The sequence below is a fragment of the Python bivittatus genome, unplaced genomic scaffold (assembly GCF_059951505.1).
Source record: "Python bivittatus isolate LINGU-HERP-01145 unplaced genomic scaffold, Pbiv_v1 ctg000700_np1212, whole genome shotgun sequence".
Lineage (NCBI taxonomy): Eukaryota > Metazoa > Chordata > Lepidosauria > Squamata > Pythonidae > Python > Python bivittatus.
In genome coordinates this window covers 37,393,130-37,419,863 of record NW_028277098.1, presented here as the reverse complement: position 1 = coordinate 37,419,863, position 26,734 = coordinate 37,393,130, and the positions used below count along the sequence as shown (strand labels likewise).

At 37.7% G+C, this 26,734-nt stretch overlaps 1 protein-coding gene across 1 annotated transcript; it reads right to left on the bottom strand.

Annotated features, from left to right (window-relative positions):
- Positions 1-626: 626 nt before the first annotated feature.
- Positions 627-24,644, bottom strand: SLC35D1 (solute carrier family 35 member D1). The gene is made up of 12 exons (XM_007436084.4): positions 24,415-24,644; positions 23,454-23,487; positions 23,276-23,362; positions 22,082-22,149; positions 18,339-18,410; positions 17,695-17,763; positions 16,673-16,775; positions 14,960-15,052; positions 4,501-4,568; positions 3,576-3,654; positions 2,946-3,028; positions 627-1,271 (listed from the first exon to the last, which is right to left on the bottom strand). The coding sequence occupies exons 1-12, from the start codon at positions 24,627-24,629 to the stop codon at positions 1,163-1,165; spliced, it is 1,080 nt and encodes a 359-aa protein (XP_007436146.3). The 5' UTR covers positions 24,630-24,644; the 3' UTR covers positions 627-1,162.
- Positions 24,645-26,734: the final 2,090 nt, after the last annotated feature.

Here is a 26,734-nt window from a genome sequence, read left to right as displayed (position 1 = left end):
GCTACTGCCTGTCTCCTTATCATTGTGCTTGCCCAGTGGCATCACTCTCTTCAAAATGAAAGGGGCCTGTTTGTTGGTTTAGCATGATATGCGAACCCATTTCAAAAAGGGAACTAGGGTTGAAAAACCACAGCTGAAATGATACACTGGGGGCATAAGTAGGAAGAACTTCCAGCAACATGCTTTTCTATGTACAAACAGTTTCAATAAATGTTTGCAAAACTATTTTCTTCAGAAATGAAATGGGCATTTCAAAACACTTAAATCACAGAGTTGCAAACTCTCATTTGTAACAGTCTTTTAAGAAGCTATGAACTTTAAAAAAAGAAACCAATGATGAGATTTTTTTTTAAAAAAAGCACACCAGTTGCATAGAAAAAAGTTAACTAAATAAAAGAAAGCCTGTTACTGGGAAGAAAAAACCCCACACATATTTTAGCACTGTAGCTTGCTTTTCTCATTTCTCCATGAGAACCAGTGTTTAAAACCTTGTTCTTTAGAACATTTATCTATTCCTAATCTGTAACAGCTACTGATCAGTCTATGAGGCCTTAAAAATAATAATTCTGGCCAAGATACACAAACAATGTGTAACACACACTTAAAAGTGCTTCATTAGGTTCAGGAAAAAAAAAATCAGTGGGACATCAACAAGGCCCAAATTTGTTTGGATAACATTTTCTGTTGATTGTGGGAATAGGTCCATCTTCCCCACAAACTGCGCCTCAGAATATCCTCTCATCACTTATACACAGCTTCAGGCAGAGAGATGTAGGAACCACACTTCATTTATACAGATTGCATGATTTCAAGGAAAATGCAGTTAAAGTTGGAGGGTTCAACAAGCCATGAGAGTTTGAATAGGCTTGTTTGATTTCAGTGATACATTTTCTTGCTGCACCCAATCCTAACTAGCAATACTTTTACTGCATTTGAGATTATTAATACACATACACGCACGCACACACACATATGAAATTCCTTGCAACCTAAATGCAATCTATGCAGTCCAGTATAAATAGTTGATTCCAAATGTGGCAATCTTCTGATTGTGCAAATACAAAGTAGCCACCCAGTTCCATTCACAAAGACTGCATATGACACTGATTTGTCAGCACATCTCGTTAAAAAGCAAGAGTTACTCTGGTAAGTATGTCTTTTGTCATACAGAGCTTTTCCCTTTAATGTCCATCTTGATGCTAGCTTCAGGCTGTTTACTCATTTGTTCTTCTGTAAAGGTGATGTAGGAATATACCAGGCTTCCAGCAATACTGCAAAACATCAGCATTTAGAGTTAACAAAAAACAAACTTCTTCATGAAGTGATATTAAACTGGTGGTCAGTATTGTAGCAGCCGTGGACACCCGCAGGGCCCTCACTAAATTCTTTTGTGTCCCTCAGCCAGATACCTTGTGGCCTGTGACTCTCCTCACCCCACACCATCAACTAATCAGCAAGTCCAGTCTGAATTTCTTCCTACAGAGAAACTGCTGAAAACGACATTTTATTTGGGCCATATTAACAAAAGTGGAATTATTTTAATTCCTCCTACATTGTGGATATGGTGATGGATAGAATGTTGTGAGAGGGGTTTTGGGGAGTTACCTGTATACTCAGGTGACTGCTGCCAGATGTACTCCTAAAAATAGCTAAATATGCCTTTGAAACCCAAAAGTTCTCTTCTGTACTAAATAATCTTACCTCAAATCACTGGCATCTGCAGGGGGTCAGATGACAACATGTTCAATGACTTTCCTATTTTGGTCAGATGCTGTGATGCAAGTACCTAATTGCATCATTTGTCTAACAATGTCGTGACACATGTAACTTTTTTCACCCCATCATAGCTTGTTATGGATACCTACGCCTTAAATTTGCTTTATTCCTACCAATATTCTCATAAAAGTGGTTCCCATTCAAGACCCTAGGAATACTAGAAGGAAAGACAATATTAAGGGCCACCTATAAATAGCCAATAAAAAAAAATAATAAAAACTTCAATGTATTGTTGAAGGCTTTCACGGCCGGAATACGATGGCTGATGTGTGGTCTTCTGGGCTGTGTGGCCATGTCCTGTGTCCAGAACACAGCCACACAGCCCGGAAGACCCACATCAGCCACAATAAAAAATTCCATCTATATTTTAATACTTGCACTTGATAATATAGAAAATGCAATTTTATCAGAATTGTGTTTTAAACTACGTATGATGATTTTCCTAAATTCAGTCTTCCATTTTCTTTCTGTATATATTTTTAATTTCTTAGTTGTGCTTCTGTTCAGAAAATAATTTAGTGAATAGATTGACCTTATAAGGCTCCTATTCTAACCAAAATAAGATCAGTCTGAGTAATTTAAACAATGTTAATTACAGTCCCCAAATGATATATATGTAATTAATTGGTTTTCACTATATCTTTGAATTACATCATCTCTGAACAGGTATACCTCTTGAGGTAACAGAAACCCATAGCAGGAAAAACAGTCTCCTGTGTCAGCAAACTTAAAACTGATATACCAATTTAAAAAAAAACAAATATCATTACCTGAGCAGTTAAATAATTAAATAATCCCAGAAGCCCCCCCCAAAAAGCCTAAACTATGTCATTCAGACAACAAAGCACTCCGACATATTCAAGCCTGCCCTTTACTATGCAGTATAACAGTATATTAGAATACATTGCATTTTCTTGTTGCATAAATGTTGATAGCTTTTTTCCCCCGCCCTTTAATCTGCAGCTCCCAAAATGTGTAGCAATATGTGAAAAGTACCTCACAATATAAATCTTAACAGGTCCTTCAATGTAATCTATTTCCAAGTTCCACAGGGCTGATTTCCAGCTTACTGACTCTAGGAAAGCCACTAAAAGCATCTAGCCACAAACTCCACAATAAACTTGCACAATCTGTCCATTTGCTTTTTAAAAGGGAGATACTTTACTTACCTAATATTTAATCCTACAAAGTTTGTCCATGTGAAAATATAATCTCCTCCAAAGAACATTCCTATGTAAGTTATTAATATATTCTGGAAGTAAAGAAATAAACAGAATTTAACTTTTTAAGCAGAGTATTTAAGTAGACTTCTCAGACAGAAGGATGTTATGTTCATAAATTGCCATAATATTTTAAAGTATTTATAAAACGATGAGAGGAAAAAGATCACATACAGATGCTGTCCCAGCATTAAAAGAGACATATGTGATCTGATTACTTTAAAAATTAGATTTAAGTAGTTAAAATTAAGAGATTGCATGAAATCCCAGAGCTTTATTCTTTTATCTAAGTTTTACCACACCACCTCGATCTGTCAGGCTTAGCTTTTCCCACACATATTTGGATTTGTTAAAAGCTACCATTTCTCTCTCACATACACACAGACCAATTTGGGACACAGGCTTTTCTATATACCAAGGTAATACAATATCTTTCTTTCCCATCAGGAAGTACAATATGTACCAAAAAAAGGTATGAAAACACACAAAGCATGGCTGAATTGTGCCTATTTTTCCAAGAAAAATTGCAAGATGGGGTCATACAATTATTTATCAGTTCTACAAATTTAAAGAGCTTACCTTAATACAACCAACTATTGTAGTTGTAAGGGCAGAGTTATACTGAGTGCAAAGTACTGTTGAATACATCAGAATAAACCTATATAAGATAAACACAACATTTTGACAATGAATTTAGTATAACGCAGAAGTGTGCAGAAGAGAGATCAGTAATTAGTTTCTGGGAAACCATGTGATACCTGCTAATTCCTGATATTCTGGCAAGAATGTTTAACAATATTGGGTGAGTAGCTCATAGACTCTCTTTTGGGATGCCCTGCAGACCCCCAAATCACTTCATGTAATTTGATGCAGCAGCAAAACTCCCAATTTTCAACTATGTGATTATCCATGCTTTTATTATGAAATAAGAACCAAACCAAGTTTTTCAAGCTTAACACATCCATTTTGCTTTTGAGACTGTTCCTAAAATTTTAACCCACCCACCCCCAACGAATAGCATTTCTGTTTCTCAGTGATGTCCCTGAAGGAATGGCTGTGTCCTTGAAGGCACTACTCAAAGAGAAAGAAAAAAAAGTTATCCACTTTTGAACTTGATGAGGCAAGGCATTTCTATTTGTAAAACAGAGAGGGTACTTAGTTCACCTAACACAAATTTATTAAGGAGGAAGGAACTTTCAAGCTTATAATTTCACTCTAGATTTAGTCTAGAAGAATTCTAATAAAAACAATCCAGAATACATTCCAAGGGATGTATTGGAATCTGGCATTGCCTCCTTTTGCAACTGTAAAAGAGTGTTGGAGTTCAAAGCTATTGAAATGTGCATTATGTATATCAACAACAATTGTTTTCTGATGCTGTATCTAACCCACTGCATTTGATCATAACAGAGAACTGCATACAGTGACCAATAAGGTTGCCAGAAAAACAATGTTAATACATTTTGGAGAAAAATTGGGGAAGACAAAAATAAAGTATTCTTACCCCATTACACAGGAGAGTGTAAACTGTGCAAGGAAGAGAGAATCTGCCCAACCTTTATATTCCATTGCCTGAAAACAAACAAATTCTATGTATATTAACAGAAAGGCAGATAGTCAGGAATATTTTTCATAATACTTTGTCCATGTAAGCTGAAAAAATGACAAGGTCAGAATTCATAGACCAAAACTTAGGTATAAATGCCTTTTGTATGGAATCTATACAGTGAAAAATTGTTCATCTCAACAGAAAGCTATATAATATTTAAAAAATAAAATCCCATCCTGCATTACTCTGTTAAATAGAAGTAGCTAATAAAAGAGATAACAGCAATCATAAATTACAGCAGTTTTGTTTATCAATGAGTATCATAATGTACATAAGGTGTGGCAAAAATTTTGCCTAAGATAAAGTGCAGCCCATCAAACTAGTATATTTTTTAATCTTACAACTTTGTCGAGCTTAAGGGAAAATATAAAATACTTCATAATGTAAATATGAAAACAATCAAAATATATTTTATCATGGTCCTTCATAATAGTTAATCTGGCCATCTCTATTGCACAATATTCCAGCTTACTATTTTTTCAGCTGTCTCTGTATTAGAGCCCTATGCTGGACATACCTAATCATAGCAAAGATCAGAACAAATCAGAACAATCCAAAGATCTGTGAATTTCAATCGACTAGAATGAAACTATGACAGGGGGTCTTATCAATGAATTAAAATGTTTTATGTCTTGTTTGCAAATGATTCCCTTAGTTGTTAGAAGTAGTTTCTGGATAAACTTTCGAAGAGCAGCTGGACTTTGAATGGTCCCCTTTATTAAAGTCATAGTACTACAAGCAGCAATGACTGAAAACTGATGATGGACTGATACAATCTGCAGCAGGAGCCAATTCAGAGCACCTGGGACTTTGCATGAAAGTGCAAAAGTTAGGCATATCTAAGGATATACAAAGAAATCTTTCATATAGAGAGTGGATTATGTCTAAGGAATGCATGTCAAAGTCCCACAGTTCTACTCAATATGTCTTGGCAAATTTACTCATAAAATGTTTAGTTACAGGCAGTACAAGATTACCTCCTCCAGTTCATGAATGCAAGTTCTAATCAGGGAACTAAACACCTTTTGGTTTATTTATATCTCCACAATAGGGAAGATTGAGAAATAAGGATCTTATTTCAAGTGAACAATTATTTTGAGTTTCTGTTTATGTATTTTAAAATAGTCCTTCCCTTTCACATTCCATTGTATTACAGTCTAATATCTTCCTATTGAAAGAGGATGGAACAGAATCTGGCTGACAGAGATTTGTAACGTAATCCAATGTTAATAGTCCACATACAAGAAGGGAAGATGAAACCAGTTCCCACCCATAGAGACACTTTTTAGGTCACCATCAAGGTCACACTATCTAAACTGCTTCTCACAAGCTTCTTCCAAATCCAGCCTAAATCTTGCATGCCCTATACACAGAAACTTTATGTCTACTGATCTGCAGATAGCTTTACTTACAAATAAGACCAGATCAAAAAAAGAGTATGAATTCCTGCCTTTGCTATCTTTATATTTGGGGGAGAGGGGTATCTTATTCACTTGCTTTCTATGTGCGGCATTCGTTCACATAGAGCAGAATGAAGAACTAGAACCTAGCTTATACACCCACCCCAATCCATATTTAAGAAATTTCATGAAGAACAGGAAGTGCTCATTATAGGAGGAATTCTAACTCAAACTTTTGCTTGCAATGTAGATTTCCTCTTGCAGGGAGTATCTTACAGATGGTGAACTTAGAGTCTGAAGTGGCTTAGTCTATATCAGTGATGGTGAACCTTTTGGGCTCGGCGTGTCAAAAATTCGGAAAATGCCTAACTTGACTCTGCTAGCATGTCCCACCCCACCAAACAAAAGAGAAACAATTCTTTACATATTCATTTATTTTTAAAAAAACACAGTCCAATCATGTGTGAGGCTATGTATTATATAAAGAAATGTATTTCATTTTTGTAATTATTTCACAAGTAAAAAAAACTCAGTTTCTTTGGTAACTCAAACAGGGAGAATAGTTGTTGTCAGGTGTTGGTGAATGCTGGCGTGTCACCCAAAATGTCTTGGCATGTCACCTTTGACATGCGTGTCACAGGTTCACCATCACTGATCTATATTCTATTCCCTCAGCACATTAGCATTTTGCTTTACCACATCTACAGTAGTATAGAAGCAGACAGAAGAAGGTTTCAAAGAGTGGATGCTGTGATGGAATGGAATTATGAAGGCCAGGCTCAGAGAGATAAGCGTTTTCTTAGTTCACTGAAAGAGCGTGGGAACTAAGAAAACGCTTATCTCCCTGAGCCTGGCCTTCATAATTCCATTCCATCACAGATGCTTTAGAATACAAAATTTATTCCAACTTCTGGGAAAGATGGCAGACTGAAAACAGCTCTGCAGAAAGCAATGCTGATGTTTGCAGACTTTATTAAGGAGCTGATTAATAGATTAGTTCCTATGATCCACTTTGGATAAAAGAGAGACACGAGATCACCCAAGCTGTTTCTCCACACAGAGGCTGAAAGACAGCGGTTTCTGGAGGGGGGGAGAATCAGGAGATGGGGGAATTCTCCGTAATTGCTCTAGCCACAAACTGGAGCCTTTTCAAAGGACATTAAGTTCATTCACTTCCTTTGCTACCTTTGGAATTGCCTATTAACTGCTTCAAAGAAGAAGACACCTGCAAAGTGACAAGGCTGGAAATACCCAGTGAGGCCTTTCATTCCTCAACATAAGAATACGAAGACCTATTTTTACAATTCTTAAGAACTTAAACAGCAAAAAGCAAGATAAGGCTTTGGCTACAGAAAGTTTTAAATGGGTTAAGGGCTCAGAAAACATCGAAATAATGAATACTGATTATTAAGACTTTGAAATAATTTTTAAAGAATGCATGCATGCAGGAAAGAAAAAATATTTTTGAAATTGGAGACATAACAAGGCAAGTAATTTAAAAAGGGGTTCAGAGACAACTTTGAGGGACTGCACTGAGATCTGGGCCAGGAATTTGATTCAATTATGTCAGCTACATTTTGTCTTTTTGGAAACCATTTGTTCCCAGAAGAAGAGGTCACAGAACAAGATATGCAGCAAAATTTACCAGAGAAAAATATGAACAAAACCCTGAATAAGAACTTGTCATCAGATATAAAGAGAAAACTGGATGACTTTTTAAAAATTAAGGAGATAAAAATGACAATCACAGAGAGCAATTGGAATAATTTCTTTTTGTTGGATTCATAAAAGAGACTGTTTAAAGTACTGAAGAAATTTGTAACAAGGAACAACTACTATCTGAATGGGTTATAGAGAAAAATTGTTCTGCACAGAACAAAAAAGGAGTATAAAGTTGGATTATTTGACCAGGGATAACATGGGACATGTTATTTGGGGTGGCTCTTTTTGGATTTTTTTCCCCCCATCCATTCAGTTATATCCAATTCTCGGAGACTGCCTGGATAAGTCCCTGCAGTTTTCTTGGCAAGGTTTTTTCAGAAGTGGCTTGCCATTGCCTCCTTTCTAGGGCTAAGAGAAAGTGACTGGCCCAAGGCCACCCAGCTGGCTTTGTGCCTAAGGCAGGACTAGAATTCATAGTCTCCCAGTTTCTAACCTGATGCCTTAACCACTACACCAAACTGGCTCTCCTTTTCGGATTTACTGATATCTAAATAGGAAAATGTGATATATACTGGATTTGCTTAAATTTTATAAGATGATATAGCCTTTTCCCTTATAGTGACTTTATGTATCTTAACTTTATAGTACTTAAACAGGCTTTGTATTTAACTGTCTTTTTATTTAAAGTAAAGAAGTTTGGTGAACTTTTCTCTATAAAGGAAAAATAATTTCTCTTTCTTATGTAAAATTTTAGTCTTTTGTTTGTATTGAGATACTGGGATTAATTTATATTGTGAAATGTGGATTTATTTACAGTTTAGAGTTAAGATATAGAATGTTTATCTGAATGGTATAAGTTGTTATTTGGGATGGATTTCTTTTTGGGAACTGTTGGCATTTGGAATGGGAAAAGTGTTGTGTATTGGAGTTTGTCTTTTGTAAAGGAGAAATGGTCTCTTTTTGTAATGTTAAACCTTGGTTTGTTTTTTACATTAAGATATTGGGACCATTTTATACTTTTTAAATGGGACTTTGTTGTAGCTATGAGTTGTGGAATGTTCAGTTTTATATATATTAATGTTAATATTTTAGAGCTCTGTTTGGATGTCTTCTTGATAAATGAATTGGAGAGGACGTTAACTTAAATGATTTGCCTACTGTTAAGAGATGGGTTATCGGATGAAGAGTTTTATATTCGTTAAACAATAGGAGGTGAAGAGATTATGGAATTGTTTATACTTATCATGATGAGGGTGGGAAGTTATTTTCTTGGGGGGAGTTTTTGTTTTGTTTTGTTTTGCTTTCTTGCACCTTTTTTCTTTTCTCTTTCTTTTAGCTTCTATTTTTTATTGCTATTTTTAAAGCTTTTAATAAAATTATGTGAAAAACAAAACAAAAAAAAATAGAATACAAAATTTATTCCCATGAGTTCAAGTTTATTACAGTCACTGATCCAATGTTTTATACAAATCCAAAATTATAAAGTTATCAAGAAAATTAAGACCCAAAGGAAAAGATAAAATAGATATGTGAAGTGTGTAAAAAGAGTTCAAGTGCAGTCCTTAAAATGGTAGAAAGAGAATAAAATAATATTAAAGAGAAACAAAATACTAAGAAAAGCATATCAATAAAATATAATTACTTGGTATTAAGAACTAAATTAAGAAAAACCCCAAGTATTAGTATGTTAAGAAAAATTTAATAAAGCATAACTTCCCAGTGAGCTTCCGTAAAATCAAAAGAAACCAATAAATTGGGGGGGGGACCGCTATGATGCTTTTATAATCAAAACATTGACACAGAAAAACATAGAATTGGAGGAAGAAGTAAATATAAGTAATATACCATAGTTCAAGTGCAACATGCATAGAAATATCCAATGATACATAGTTATGAGAGAGATACTAAGAATTTGCTGCTTCATTAGCATTTTTAAAAAGTGTGAAAGCTAATAAAAATCAAGAGTAGTAACTGCACCACTGGCAAAAAGGTTCATCTAATGTACACCATTTAGCTACCAACTAAAATCCTAGAAAATTAAAATGCACCTTGGTAAAATTAAAATGAAAGCCTGGTACCAAGCATCAAACCTATTAATTAATTAAACAGTGCATTTTCAGAAAATTTAAAGAGTATCCTGCAAAGCTTTTGACAGATTCCTTGACCCATCAGAGTTTCTATTTTTAGAAAAACTTTTAAACATTTCAGAAATTGTAATTCAGAAGTTGCAAAGATAAGCTCCAGCACTGTGCATCCCAAATACTGTAGGCCTCAGAAGCTTGCTTAGAAAATAAAAATGATGGTGACTACTACCCAATGCTAAATCTGCCAAGAAAAAAAAATGCAAGTAAACAGGGGTAATAGGACGCCCCTTGCAGGAGAGAGTATCAGGTAATATTCTGGTATCTCAGAGCTTTGTACCTGGGTATATTCCATGGTGGCCATTTTTGTGAATGAACGAAATCTTCTAGCAGCCATTTGGGGAGAATGATGGTCTCAAAATTTCACCAGCCTAAAAAGAGTGGTGGTTCCTGGAGTATATTGTGTGCCTTATCTCTTCATCAAAGTTTGTTAGTATCAAAAGAAAAAGCAATAGAAAACCTTTCTTGCCCCGTAACCACAGATGAGGTGGGAAATAGGATTTAAAAGAAATAAAACAGGAGTATATCTACCACCAACTTTATAATCACAGCAATAATTAGGTTTCATGTAACATAATTTATTCACTCCGTTGGAACTCCGCTGATATATTTGCCACAATTGTTCATGACTGACACATAGCCTGTTAATTTCACTTACAGTTATTTCCCTCTTGTTAAAACTTCACCAAAAGAAAATACAACTATCTACTCTTTTCACAGGTCATAATTTGCACTTACATATCAATGCAAAATACTAAGCTAACACATAAAGGGAGAGAGGCTAAGCCCTAAATATAAGTTTATTATGAACAAGCCAGAGATTTCCCAGGCCTCTGAATTTTGAGCTTCCTCGCTGTTCAGTACAGTAGTCTTTATTCTCCTTCAGTAGCAAGAGTTTGCTAGAGAAAAAAAATATTTATTCCACATTAACACCGTGCAGTATATGTACATAAGATGAAAACAAATTCTAGAATACAGCACAATGCTCATATTCTACTGTTTTTAGTATACGTATCTTCCAACACAAACAGCAAGAATGTTAAAAAGTGGATCCTACGTGTAACATCTAAGTCATACAAAACAAATTTTCACTACAGGCAGTCCTCTACTTACAAACAGGTTACATTCCAAGAGGCTGTTCATAAGTCCATTTTGTTTGTAAGTCCAATCAAGTACATGGATTGACACTTCTTAGCACTACCCCCTTTCCCATTATCACTCTTATGCTTAATTCCAGACATACTGTAATTCACAGTCACTACACAAAGGAAGAACATCACAAACTAAACACTATGAGATCACTGAACAGACAGGATGGGGTAGCGCCCAAAATGACGTATGCTCAGCCTCCCAACACGCGACAGCACTACCAAACGTACGTATGCAGAGCACCATAAACTAACCCTTTCCTGCTTCTCCCACCTTCTGGGACCTTCTAGATTGGAGTTGCAGACAGTTTGTTAGTATCAGCAAAAGTTTGTAACTCAAAAGTTCATAAGTAGAGGACTATCTATATCTTGTACTATGTGAATCTATTTCACATTTTTTTAAAAAAAGCTATTATTTTTACTGGAGAACACACATTCCAATGTTTCATAACATCCTTTTTACCAGACAGTACCTTAAACATCTTAATTTCATAACAAATGATTAACAATTAATGCTCATTTAAATCCTAAAAGGGAAAAATAATCATGGAGTTGTCACAAGCATTTGTATGCCTGCTCTGCTTTACGGCACCTCCTCCCTCATTCTATGGCTCTTTCTCTGCCCTATCACTAGCCAAAGTCAATGAGAGTAGCAGTAGTTGGGTTTGTGTGGACCACAGAACTAAGTTATCCATTTATGTTGAGAGATGAGCCTTGAGTTTTAAACTGGATTGTCCTTTTGGCCCTAATATTTCTCTCTTAGCCTTTGAGCTCCCACCTATACGTAGGAGAGGATATGACCTTGGGATTCTTTCTCGTCAGCTGCCTGACCACTGCTTTGTCCACAGGTTCTTCTGGCAGCCTCAGCAGTCTTAGGAGTCCCACCAAAAAAATTCTAGGACTGGAGGCTGGACTGTTGAAAAAAAAAGTCCTACAGATGGCAACAGAAAACCACTTCCACAATGTTGCCAAGAAAACTGCAGGAAGTCAGTCCCAGAAGTCAAGCTCAAAGTTTTACCTTTAATTATTGAATAATTTATTTATTTATTTGTCCTATCTTGTCCTATTTGTGCTGTACCTCCTCCTCTTTCTTATAAAGTAGTTCAATGAATTAGGGAGGAGTTTGTCTAAGCTAGTTCCAAATGTTATCTGGCCATTCTGGACTTTAAAAATGCTTCAGCTCTTTTTGCCTAGGCAACAGCTTTTGCATATCACCATCAAGGTCATCTTCCGTACTCTCTACAACTTCTGGCTAAACTTTTACATACACAAATGCCTGCACATACAGACATGAGGCACACACATTCATTTATTGGGCAGGAGGAATCCCAAAGATTGGGTTCTTCTAGAACTGAGAAGCCGGGTTGCCAAGATTGGGAAGTTGGGCACTGTGTAAGAATCATATGTGGATTTTTTTTTCTGTCTACTCTTCCTTTGGGGGTTTAAATTCAGGATTATCTTCATTTTTGGTAAACAGACTACCTACAACACTTCCTTCAGATTTCTTCAATGGAAAACAACTATAAACAATTAGGCATTGTCTCCAGTCTGACTGGCTGCCATTCAGAACTTGCTTGGCCCTGCTAGCTTCAAGTCTCTTGCTGCTTCTCTTGGAACAGAAAAGATTCTTTAACTAGAATGAGGAAAGCCAAATTATACATACTCATGCACAAAAGGCTGCCTTGGTTAAACTTCTACATAACACTACACTGTTTATTTTGGAGCTAGACAAGGTGAATACAAATCAAGTTGGAAAAGCATGCCAGATTTTACATTTAATTTAATGTTTTATTTTTTAAAAATAAGCCTAGCTCAAAGCTACTAAAATGAATAATGTATTTGAATTATATTATAGGAACACACCTTGTTCACAGAAAAAGAAAGCCCTGCAGTTGGAGTACATACATGCAATCACACCCTTACCTCTTCTCCTAAAAGGATGAAGACAAAGAAGTATTTGGGGAGGAATATAAATGCAGGGAATTGGAAAGAGGAACTGAAATACTAACACAAAGGAAATATATTCCTACAATCCTAAGAAATGCCACAATGGAGTGTACACTCCACTGATATGAGAACTATGGAAGCATTTGTAGTAGTTGGTAGAAGTTTAATCTTAGCATGGGAACAGACCATAAAAAAATCATACTGGAAATACTTTAATGAAATTCTTGTACCTCTTAAGCTATCTGCAAAGTGTTTGTACTATATTCTTTAAAAATGGTACATCTATCTCTAAGTACCAATATATTTGTACTGAGGTATTAAATAAGAACAATTTTTTTAGAAAATGATGAAAAGAATCTACCCAACAAGACAGTTAAATCAATTTGATTTAAATGAGATCCATGTTGGTATCAGGTCTCTAACTCTTTTATCTATTTTCATGGGGGTTTTTTATGTGTTCTATTGCTTTTCTTGATGTCAAACTATAATATTTTATAAAAAAAATATAATGAAACACTACATATACATATTTCCACATGAATGAAACTATTCCTACATCAAGCTATCCTAGAAAATATGTATACAGGCAGGTAATAAAGAATCTGCTGCATTATGTGCATTAACAAAATTAGAAAGGACTACTTCATAATAAGCTAAAAATAAACTCTTTGTTATACAGAGATTCATGTTTTCTATCTTTGTCAGAAGCATGAAATACCAAAAATAAATATGCACTTTATCATAAGGACAAGATTATTTATCATTACTGACACAGTCAAAGCCACCATTGAAGTATCATGGCACCAATATGCTTTATGTTGATTTCCCTAACCTGGTAGCCACCAAACCTGTGGAATAATCAATCCCATAATTCCCAACCAGCACACTCAAAGACCACCAAGTTGGAGAAGCTGCATTGCAAAGGCCCAACAGATGCAAACATTGCTCCTTTTGAGTGCAAGTACAATACCTACAAAAACAGCACTTATCTAACTTCTCTCATTTGTATCTCAGCCACAGCTACTACCTAATGGATCAACTGCAGTTACTCCACTGATTCTTAATGTTACTGCCATGTTATTGCAGTATTCATAGCTAAAGACATGGTACTGTGCGAAACTAGCACTACAAATCTCTCTGGGTTAGTCAGAAGTAAAGTTTTATTGGAAGCATTTGCAAAGGCTGGTGGGCTTCGTTGCAAATAAGAAGCCACACCCACATACACACTCCGGCCTAATTATATACATTCCCGATCGCAAGTCCCTCCCCTTTTCCCCATTGGCTAAGGTACTCTGGGTGTGCAGTCTTTCTGGCCGCTCTAGGATTTCTCCCTGGTCCCTCCCACCTCATCTATGGTAATTGCTCAAGGTTTCAGCTAATTGCATTATACTGATAAAGATTGCTCCAAATTAATTTGTATTTACATTGTCCCACACAAGGAGACAACTTCCTCTCCATCTGCCACTATTTGATAACCATAACACTTAACACTACTTCCTTCTCTCTCACACAGCTGCACTCTTAGCATGCTCAAGCTACTATTTCTTTGTCAATAATAACATATTTTATCCATCTCTCACAGTAGCAATTAACATGCACAAAACAAATAGCATGGTATAAATAGATAATAAGATTCTAGTATTGCCTTCCCAGGACAATTTCTCTGAAATCAGTGCTAATAAAAGCAGCCTTTCAGTTACTTCCCAGGCTCAGAATTATATATATATATATATATATTCTTTTCATATATACCATCCATATTGTGCTTCTTTACCTGCAACCATGTTAAACAGTTGATAAATGCTTTCTTTTCTTCTGTTTTGATATATTTATTTTTTAAATGTAGGATGCTTTGATGAGAGGCACATAAATCAAATAAACTAGGACTCCAAAGGAGGAGAATCAAACTCTGCCACATTTAGACATTTTAGCAAACACTACTGAAAAGCTATATTCTATGTCCTAAATTTCCAAGTGATATATAGAAGTGCTTTCACAACATGAAATTATGTATATAGTTTTGGTGTAAAATATTCTGGAATTTTAAAAAAGTTACCTTTTGTGCATCTCCTGTAAAGTAGGCAATGCCCAAAGTAGGAAGAATCATGAATAGTGCATTATAATAAAGGAGTCCATATTTTCCCAGCTCCTGGGAATGGGAGGGGAAAAAAAACAGAAATATATCTTGGATGAAAAATAAAATGTTACAAAGAAAACTATATAAACAAAACTGTAGTTGTTTCCTCCAAATACTATAATTTTATTCTTTCCCATGTTCTTAGACACAAACTAGTTTCATACTCTAACACAAATCAAGAGTATGACAGAAAATTCATAATTTATATTTTCTGCACATTAGTGCCTACTTTAAAAACATTAAATGGAAATGTAACTGAAATAAGCACCACAAATTTATTCTTCATTTCTTCATTCTGCCAATGTCTAACAGGCATAAATATTCAGAGGAAACAGCACTTTTTACCCATAGAAATTCAACCTCTAAACTGGGTGAGTTTTTGCCTACTAGGTGTTTGCCAAATATGGAGAAAAAACCTAAATCAATCCTTAGACTACATATTTCCCTGAAACAACCTGTATCCTTCCTGCAAGAAATCTATCCTAAATAACCAACCAAGCAGTTAACTCACTTAATCCATAATTTGAAACCACTATCTAATCAACATTCATCCACCTTCACAACTGACAACTGGCTCTTGATTTACTATGCTTAGAAAACAACCAGTTATTCTGGTTACTTAAACTGGTTACAGTCTTTTCACTAATCCATCTTTTAATTATATAACATTTCCTTAAATATATGTGTATAACCAAGTAATATAATATCTAGGTAACATCAGTATACCACTGCATTTTGGGAAACTCAGCTTAGTTGTTTATCACAAGTTCGTATCACCTGGCACTCAGTTTTACCTAACCTGAAAAATCACACTTGCAGGTTTTCAATATTTTCTGGAGCTAAATACGCAGTCTGCCACTTTAATCTTGGCATGAAATAGGTTCACACTAAAAATAGTTGGGTAGTATTGTACTGCAGACTGCAGTAATGCTTCTGGTGTTATGACTATGTTATTTAACTCAAGGAGACAAACAGAATTGTAGCTGTCCTTTGGTAGAAACAGAGTGGGGATTCAGAGCAGCAGTGAGGAACATATTACTCTCTAGATATAGCTAAATTACATCTCCCAGGATCCCTCAACACTGGCCAAGTTTACTGTGGCTGCTTTGAGCTGTAGTTCAGTTGGAATGGAGGAGCCTCAGACTGATCCAGGATGGCAATTATGTGAGCAGGTTATCTTGCTAATATGAAAGAAGTCTGAATGAATAGTATGTACAATGTGATAAAAGAAAGTAGGGAATTAGAACAAAAAAGGAATTGAAAGAATACCTAGACAAATCATAAATGGCAGCTTTCAAAATGTTTCAAGCATGAAATTTCACAGAACGTCCCATATCAAGCATGAACACCTAACTGCAAAATAGGCTGTTTCAAGCTTGAGAAAAAATGTTTCAAGTCTGAGATGCCTCCAAAGCATTGGAACAGACCATTTCAAGCTTGGGGCAGGTTTTCATGAAGTTTTGAGCTTGTAATATTTGAAAGTGAAACATTTTGTACATCCCTAGATACAGAACAGGTCAAACACATTACTGTGGAATAGTTTATCCCATGCCAAAAACAAAATTACTTATTTTTCTTTTACTGATCAGTACAGTAAATGTTTCTAACATGCAGCAGTGAGATGAATCCTACCTTTGAATCTAGCTTCTGTTTTACATAAGCACCATTTGCAGCTGTCAAGACATCATTGATCAAGATAAAAATGTAACCTTCTAGATCAAATGCCAAATCAGAACTATGGAGAAGAAACATTTAAGTTACAGAAAATTTATAACATTTACCAACAAAGAACTCATATGATTTATAAGAATTCTTCAAATGGGACACATTTTGTAAATGGTATTCCAGAAAAGGCCAGGCAGCAGATGAACCCTAATATCTAGTGCTCTAACCTAATGTAAATATGATCAGTGCTGCAATTTAGAATATCACTGATCTCCGGTAAGAGATTGGGGAAAGGAAGGGTATAGCCAAACCGTTTTTGTGTGCAATCTTTGTTCTTCTGTAATAATAGATGAGTCATACCACCCAACAAAAACATACATATGTCTAGTTGAGCAATGGTCTAAGTTTAAAATAACTTAAAGTGGATTTAGAGATTCATATTAATTCCACCAGCCAGTTAAAATAAATAGAATGAGACAATCACGGATTTGTTATGGAACAGGAAAACCACGCAGGTGGCTGAAAGCAGAAGAGGAAAATTGCCAACTTCCTTAGCCTACACAAGTAGCAGGTGACTAGTAACCCTTGGGATGTTACTGAACTACAACTTCCTGCACGTCTTGCTAACTATCCTGCTGATGAAATGTAATATTCAACAAAATGCAGAAAGTTATAAGTACCCTACTACTAGACTGCACAGAAATTATAAAAAATATTTCAGACAATACCCTCCCGCAATACTTTCTAACTCCACTGCTTAATCCCTTGCATGGGAATGTATGTATCAGAGAAAGAAACTTTCCATTTTTGGTGTAAATTCAGCAGTGCACCTGCATTAATTGTGTACTGTTTCAGTTCCACGATAACAGGAAATAACCTACATTTCTACTCTCTTTTCACCATTAGACAGAATCTTTATGATGGTAAGCTATTTCAGGAACATTTTGATATGTAAATGTAACAAAAGCATTAAAAAAATCAAACCATACCTTGCAGCTACAAATGCACCAATTATCATTGCAAATACTGTCATCCGAATTCCCCAAGAAAATTTTTTCCTAAAAAGAAAGCTTTGTCATTACTGTAACAAATTTTCAGAAATCCTCGGTATTTTTCCAATTTGAAAACTGCAGCACATAGTTAATTTTCAGGAAATCAAAATAATTTGATGAGCTTTCCACCAGAACTGATAGATCCTGTACATGTCACTATAGCAGTGACAGGGAAGGTCAGTATCTGCTTCCCTTGGTTCTTTGCACTTAACAAGAGGGCATAGCCCAGTGGTGATCCAGACCTTAGATTTTGCAAGCAACCTGATCATGTTTACGAGCACCACATTCAAGTCTTCAACCCCTCAGCTGTACAAAATAGAAAGCATGGCTATCTACAAAGAAAAAACAAAAACATGCTCTAAAATTCAACAGAATTAAAGAATTGCCGAAGTTTCAAATGTGAAAAAAATACATTATACATCCATGCTGATCTTTGCAAAAATACAGAACTAATGGATTGTTCCATAATGTTTTACAGTTCTCTTGCTTGATACAGTATGATCAAGAAGTATAATAAATTTGGCAGAGCTATGGCCATCACAAACACATGAAACAATATATATAGTATTTTTTAAACTCACTTGAGTAAGATTCCTTCTGCAAACATTGTAAACAGAATGGAAAACCGTCTCAGGACTGTAAACATTGGCAAACTAAGAAAGAAAAGAAAAAGAATGTTTTGAATAAAGCTGATTATTCTGAGATACTCTGAGTTACTCTCTACCAAGCTACTCTGGATAAACCATGATAAGTAGTAAATAGCACAAAGGAAAAGTAGCAGTTTCAGAAAGTCTTTATAAGCCAGAAAGATTACCTCCAACACTGCCAGAAAGAGTAACAAGGAAAAAGACCAAGAACCTATCAAGTCTGGGCTAGCATTAATAACCCCAAAACTGAAAAGAAAAATTGTTTTATATATAAATACGAAGCTCAAAAACTTAGTAGGTCAAAGGTTTCTTCTACTAAACAGTGTATAGATATGTTATTGAGGAATACATGTATTTGCTCCAAATCTTATTCCCTTGAACTGAGATAAACTCTCAAGGCTCTGTGTGTAAGGTTATGTTTAACCATATTCCATAACCACTTGCTAAAGGTCATACATTCCCGTATCTTTTAGTACATAGCAATGTATTGTATTTCTGAGATAAGATGGTAGAACAGCAGTTTTTGTCAGCTGGGAAAAAAGTAACTTTTCAGAACTGAATACTATCTTTCTAAAAATGCTTCATTAACATATGTAATTAAATATAGGAATATGGCAATAAGACTTTAAGATGATGTCTTTGTTTTAACAAAGTAGTCCAATTAAGTACTACTTAATATTTCAAGAATTTTGCAAAAGTCTTCTAACAATATTATTATTTTCTGCTTTAAGTCTTTTTGAGCACCATCCTAAACCTTGTTTCCTACCTAAGAAATGTCTCTAACAAGGCATTCAGGTGGAATTGCAGGCAGGAATGGTTGTGTCATGGAAACAACAGCCATAGCTGCACCCATGTCCTGGGGAAGGTTCGTCTAGCTACAGTCAAACATACTTTTGTTGCATATAGGATTGGACTACTCCAACATTCATTGCATGCTTTTGAACTATGTCACACACTTCAATTACACTCTGCAAAACAGACCCCAGATTTATTCTCAGAAAAGAAAAGTAGGAAGAAGCTGTAGATCAGTATTCTACTATGAAGCTTACCCAGAAAAAAACAAAACGTACATTGTAGGGTAAAATATCCTAGGGTGTTAAGGTGGTGGTGGAAAGGGACATTTTGCTTTAAGGTATTCATTTTACCTATTTACTATTTTTAACCATCCCAGTCTTACAGTGCTGGGAGATGTACAACAAAACAAAAATAATTTTTAAAAAAGACAAAACAAAAATAAAAAATAAACATCATATGACAATTATATGGGTGCAAAAATGGGTGCCCACAATAATCAACTGGAGCCAGAAGCTTGTTGGAATAAGAAGGTTTTAATGATCTTCTTAAACAGAAGAAGGGAAGGAACCATTCAACCCCCCCCAAGATATTTATGTTTTTATTTTATTACAAGTGCTTTTATGCCGCTTCAATCAAAAAAATAAAACTTTGCAGCTTACAAAAACCACATTCCTTAATACTGGAGAGACCACAGAAAAGTCCTGCCACTTTGTCCAAATGCCATGGACCACACAAAGAGAGGGACAGAGTTAACTGGCAACATGGTACCTAATGCCACCTGATGTGTGCTGTTCAGAACTTCATAAGTAACAACTTTGAACTGGGTCCAGAAGTTAACAGGAAGCCACTGTAGGGATTTAGAATCGGTATTACTTTGTAATGGTGGGATTGTCTCACCAGCAGTCCGGCTGCTGCAGTGTGACCTAACTGAAGCTCCTAGGTCATCTCCAAATGCAGCACCACATGGAATGTCTTCACTTTGTCCAACTGCATGTTGTTTTGGTCCATGAGTTACTGTTATTAGGGCATCCTGGTCAAGATAGGGTCACAACCGGCATATGACCCAGAGCTGGGCAAAAGCCCCCTTGGTCACAGCTTCCACCTGCTATTTAAGTAGGAGCCATAAATCCAGGAGGACCCCCAATTCACAGACCAACTTCTTCAGGGGGAATGCAACCCCATCCAGGATGACTACGAGGTCCATTGTTAATGGATCAACTTGTTGTTTACTGATACAGCCTTGTCTTGGTACAATCTAATTTTAGTTTGTTCTACTTCATCCAGATTCTAATGAGCTCCAGATACCAATTCAGGCAGTTTACAGCATTGCTAGTTCAACTCAGGTTAATGATGTAAAAGTGAGTGTTATCAGCATACTGATGACATTCACTCCTGAAGTGATGCGCAACCTTGCCCATGACTTCATACAGATGTTGAATAACATAAGGGAGAGCACTGAGCCTTACAACACTCCACAATGACTTCAGACCCACTTCAGTAAAATTAAACCCACCATAAAACAGTACCCCCAATTTGAAACCCTTGAGGATAGTTCAGCAAAATGCCATGGTCAATGGAACCAAACCCCACCAAAAGATTTAAAAGCACCAAAAGAGACCTCCCCTTATCAAAGTCACAGCAAAGATCATCAACCACAGTGATCAGTGCCTATGATTGGGCATGAAATCTGACTGATATTTATCCAAATAATCTATTTCTTCTAGGATCCTCTGTAACTAAACACCCACCACCTTCTTTTTGCCAAAGGTAGCCAGATCTATGGTAGGCCTCTTCAAGAGAGGGCAAGTTATACCTCCATCAAGACAGGCATTCCTCTCTCCTTCAGAAAGGCACTGACAGTCTCCCAGTTCTAGCCACTCACAACTGACCAGGGCAGTCTAAAAGAGCTAGGAAGGAAATGGATCAAGTACAGATGGTGGGGCTCACATCACAGTTTTACCTCTTATTTGTTTTTAATAATGCCTCAGCAGGTAGCAGCACCTAAGCAGGATTAAACCTCCTTAGGATTTGAATAGGGGACCACAGTGCCGAACTAAGGGCGACTGACGCCCTAAGCACAGCCCAACAATGGTGCCCCTCAGCCCTTCCATTGCTTACCTGACAAGACATGAAGACTCAATAAATGCTGATAACTAAAGTCAAGTGTGGAGTGAAAGAGTTAAAGGCCCAATAGCTAGGGGAGAAACTCTGTGGTGCCCCCCTTTCCTTGGTGTCCTAAGCATGTACTTATTTTGCTTAATGGTTAATTCAGGGCTGGGGAATCACCAGGATATTCCAGGATGACTGGTTAGGCAGGGAAGTAAAAATACATAACCTGGAAGAAGTTACTAGCAAACCACTTTCAGTAACACTGCTAAGCAAACTACATGGATGCAGCCACAGAAGGCTGCCTTGAGGAAGTATTTATTGCTTAAGAATATGCATTTTCTACTGTATTGTGTGGATTTTTTCCCACTTTTATAGGACTTTGTGTTCCTGAGTAGACATACAAGACTGCACTGTAACATGTATGTGTCTTCCCAGATGAAGGCTTCTATCCATTTTTACTTGAAAGTAAGTCCTACTAAACATAATGGGATTTACTTCTGAGTTCAACAACTACAGGACTGAGATGCAAGAGAATAATTTATAAAGAAATCCAGCTGATATCACCCCTTCCATTCTTCTTCAGTTTTATCAAGCACTTTTCCATTTGCTAAATCAGAAAACACTCTTCACCTTAGTATTCCAAAAGTAACTAGCCCTTTGAAGTAATCAGAACAAATATCTTTCAAATTAAATTGAGCTCCTGCAATACAGATATTGTTTTAATAAAAGCATAATAAAATTATAACCTCAAAACATATAAAAGTTATCCATACTTCAATTTCTTTGTGCTGAACAGTCCTGTGATTTGGTTCCCAAAATAGAGAAGAGGTAGTGGAAAAGTCTAGAAAATTATAAAGAGGGATAAAATAACACTCAATGAACAGGTAACGTCAGCTTGAGACCTAGCCATTCTAAACAATGACAGTTTTATAATGAACAGCTTTCATCAGGCACACCACAAGGCAAGCCTTAGGAAAAAAGCCCAATGATGTTTAACTGTGGCTTAACGGCTTTAGCACGTCAGATAAATAAGATTTTGAAATCCAATTTACAAAAGAAGCACATACATCCTTTTTCTCAAGACTTTGTTCATTTATGAAGCCATTAACAGAACATCTATTATTTCAAGTCATGTTGGGCAACTAAAGGCAAAGTACTCATAAACTGAGGTCATATTTAAATCAAGTGACTTGTTCATATATGTACATTAGTAGCATACTAAGAATCTATGGCATGACACTGGTATAAATACAGGAAATAGCCACTCTTTTAATACCATGGTCTACTAAATAAGTTGCTTTTAATAAGCAAGTTATATAATGGCCTCAAAACTCATAATTCAGGAGACCTACAAAAATACACATTTCAGTTATACGAAGCGAAATCATACCAAGGTTTACTCAGAAATAGGATCCATTAATTTATTTATTCCAGGCATACAGAGTTGTACTACTAACTGGAAGTAAGTCCTTTTACATTTAAGTGACTGTATTCTAAGAGACGAATCTTACATTACATCAGGAAAAGCCAATAGGAGCCTTTGTGGAAACATCCCTGTCCCTCTTTTAAAAGTGGGGGAAAAAGGCAATAATAATAGTGAAAAGAAAAAAACAGGGACGTAGTATGCTGCAAAGCATTTCTTTTCCAAGAACATTTCTACTCCTCCACAAGCTTTTTTGGAAGTAGACAAAATGGGTCACTAAGGCTCAGTCTCTCTTACAAAGGGTGCCAATGGCATACCAAATATGTGTGTGTGTGTATGCACGCGTATATAATAATAATCCTATACAAAATAAAAGCTAGAATTCTTCATATTAACAGCACTTTTACACATTTTAAAGTGTGCCCTAACTGTCAGAAACCCAAGCAGTACTTATCTTAATGAACGGATTCTTTATAATTTCTATTCCAGTAAATTCATTGTTAGTTTTGGGAGAGAGGGATGAGAGGGAAGAAACATACCGTACCTTTCGAGGTATATGTCTGTCAAAATCTGGAAACTTCACCACCCTGAGTGCCTTTCCCACCCAAAGGACAACTACTGTAGCCAGCATCTGTGAAAGAAGGAAGAGAAACCACTAGTTTGTCTCCAATTCTCCCTGCCCACCCTATTAGAGAATTTCTGAAATGCAGACTCCAACTAACCTGGCCTAGTCCCACACATAGCGAGGAAGGAAATCTGTAACAAACCACAAACATGTTAAACTGTACTAGGCCACCCAAACTTGGACAGACTGTGCACAACAGAGAATGCTAGCAGTGGCAGGAAAAATGGCCTGCCTCTATCCTCAATTAAAACAGTTATGTAGCACTGGATGCACTTCATTCAGTATTCTTTGCCCTTGCAACAACGCCCTTGCAGACGTAGTTCTAACATGTCCAACTGTATCTGCACAGATGCACTTCTTATGGTGCACCTATTCCAGAAGCACTTTAACGTCCATGCACACAGAATGATCAACAACGAGGAAAACCACAGGGCACCTACGGAGACAAATTAAAAACATGTAACGTCGAAGGAAAGGAGGCTTCCAAGGAATCTTTAAAACCAGGTTGTGAACCCCGAACTACCAGGGTCAGCTCTCTGGAATTCCATGGCGCTGCGCACCGCAAGCGTCCAGTCAGAATCCAACCCGGTGAAATCAGTGGGGTTTATTCGAGCTGCCCGGGTCCAGGTCCTGTCATTTCCAGGGCGCCGCGCTGTCCTGGAGAACAGGAGGCACCGGCAACTTCTCAGCCAGGCGACCCACAAGTGGCTTCATCCGCGGAGACGCTTAAAGACGGGTCCCGTCCAACGGCAAAACCCTCTAGTCGGCATCCGCCCGGAGAGATGAGGAGCGCCCGAGGCACTCCTCCCCTTCTCCTTTAACATGGAGGCGGCCAGAGCGCCGCTCTCTCCCGCAGCAACGCGGGGCTTTGCAGAAGCCCCCGAGGCGACTCAAAGCAGCCTCCCGCTCAGCGGTTCAAGCAAGAAGCAGCCGCCGCCGCCGGCTCCCCGGCCTCTCTCCCCGCTGCTGCACGCGCCGCTCCGCCGCCCTGCGGAGTCTGCCCCCAAACTTCCACCAGGGCCAGCGACCGAGAACTTTGCCCGAGCTCGCCCCCTTACCCGTAGCTGGTGAGGACGCTCTTGTTCACCACCACGATGAGGAAAGAGCTGAAACCGTAGAAGGCAGCCGCCAGCAACTTGAGGCAGGCGGAAAGGCTCGGGGCCGCCGCCATGCCCGGTTCCTCATCTCCGCGAGCTGGAGCGACCACTGCGGCGGCAGAGGGAGCTTCTCCTCTCACGCCAGCTGCCTGACGTCTGCGCGCGGCCGCTGACATGGTTGCAAGCGAGACGTCAGAGGGGGCGGAGCAGGGGGCGCCTGCGAGCGAGAGCCGGAAGAGCGAGAGCGAGAGCTGCGGGCTTGTTGCCGCCGGAGTGAGGGGTGGGGCGGCCTGGCCTGCGCTGCGCTCTGGGGAGGCGCGGGCGCGTGAGAGATCCTGTTACTTCTAGGGCAGCTTTCCGCAGCCGGGCATCCTCCAGATAGGCTGGACGAGCTCCATCATCTTCGGGCGCTTGTAGAATAGAAGGAGATACTCAAAGCTAACGGGTCAGAGTAGGCGAGCGAAATCAACGTACTTATTTCCCACCGTCCACTCTTAAGGTTCCTAAGAATATTTAAGCAATATGATGCGTAATAATGACCCGCTCTTTAATTAAACCGAAAAACAGTGTCTGAGTAAGCCAGAGTTGGGTTCACCACAGCATAAAAGGCCGGTTTGGAAGATGATGTATAACAACAATCTTTTAACCCAGATTTTTTTTTTTTATCCAGTCAGCTGAAGAACACAAATCGCTTGATGGTGAAAAGTGATTTCAGGCAGGCAGCTATAAGATCAGGAGTGCAAAGGGGGAGGAGAGTGACTTACACACCTAAAAGTAAAATTGGGTTCCAATTTCACTGATCCAACTCAGAGCTGACTCAACTCCCGCTGCATAGCCAAGTATTGTAAGAGAGGTGAGAACACTTGGGTATGCAGAGCCCTGTACATTAAAAACCAGGATACATTTTTAACTGAATGAGCTATTCAAAAACCCCAGATGTGGAGGGAAAAAAACTGGGTCAAGCATCCATAAGACCTGGAGTGCAATGTTCCGAGGCGGGCATGTGGGGAAAGAGAAACATTTACACCACTCAGCAAACAATTCACTGAATGGAAATTTTTCTGCCCTAGCATCCCATTGCCAGAAAAGTAAAAGAGGATGAAGGGAAGGCAGTGCAGAAGGATGCAATCCTTTGGAGCCACGTTCTTCTGCAGACAGGAAAGTAATACCAGGAAAAAAACCTTTACATACACATTTTCTTTCTTGTTTGCTATCTCTCTCTCTCTCTCTCTCCACCCCCCCCATATGGTTTAATAAGTACTCAAAACCCCTTTCAGCTAAAATTATTCCTCTCTCCATGCTATGCTGAGAACAATTGCTATAAAGTAGTCAGTGGAAATACTTCACTATACAGGTGGTCCTTCTTTAATGACCACTCATTCAGCAACCATTTGAATTTACAATAGTGCTGAATGAGTGATACTTATAACCAGTGCTTGTACTTACGTCACACTTATATCAGTGTCTTACAGTCACATGATCACCATTTGTGACCTCCTTTGTTGGCTTCCTACAAGCAAAGTCAATGGGGAAGCCTGCAGGAGGTTGTACATGGTGATCATGTGACATCTTTGTTTAACAACCGATGGTGATTCACATAACAGCAGCAACCGGAAGTGCTGCAATTTCCTTCACTAAGCGGTATGTTCATATGACATCACGCTTTACAATGGCATTGCTTAGCGATGGAAATTCCAGTCCCAATTACTGCCATTAAGTGAGGACTACCTATACATACACTTCTATTTCATACAAGAATCCAGGATCTGTCTACCATTCGACCCTGAGAGCCACTCATCACACAATAATGTGAGAGGGAGCAGCTAAGTACTGGCGCTCTACTTCATTTCCTGCAGGCAGGGGAGTCTGCACGGTGGGGTGCCAAAAATTCAAGCAACCATTTGACCAAGACCCCTCTGATGTGCATCATGATGCACATAAAAGGGATGGGGTTTCAATCACATGGTTGTGGCTGCCATCTTGAATTTTTGACGTTCACCCATCTGCAGGCATCAAAAATGGCTTCTGAGCATACCTGCCCACCACATTACCCCAATTACTTGAGACAAGAATTGTATAAAACTTCAAAGCAGAGACCTGTTTCAATGCACACAATTGAATCAGATTATCATGAAGCAAGGCACTGCATAGATTCACTGCTGCTGCTTCTGGAGTTGTTACATTTAGACAATATTGCAATTTTTCTTCCGTAGGTAGAAAACAGGAGGAGGGGAGGTTGAATGGTGTGATGGTGCTGGCATGAATAGCTGGCCAAATTGCC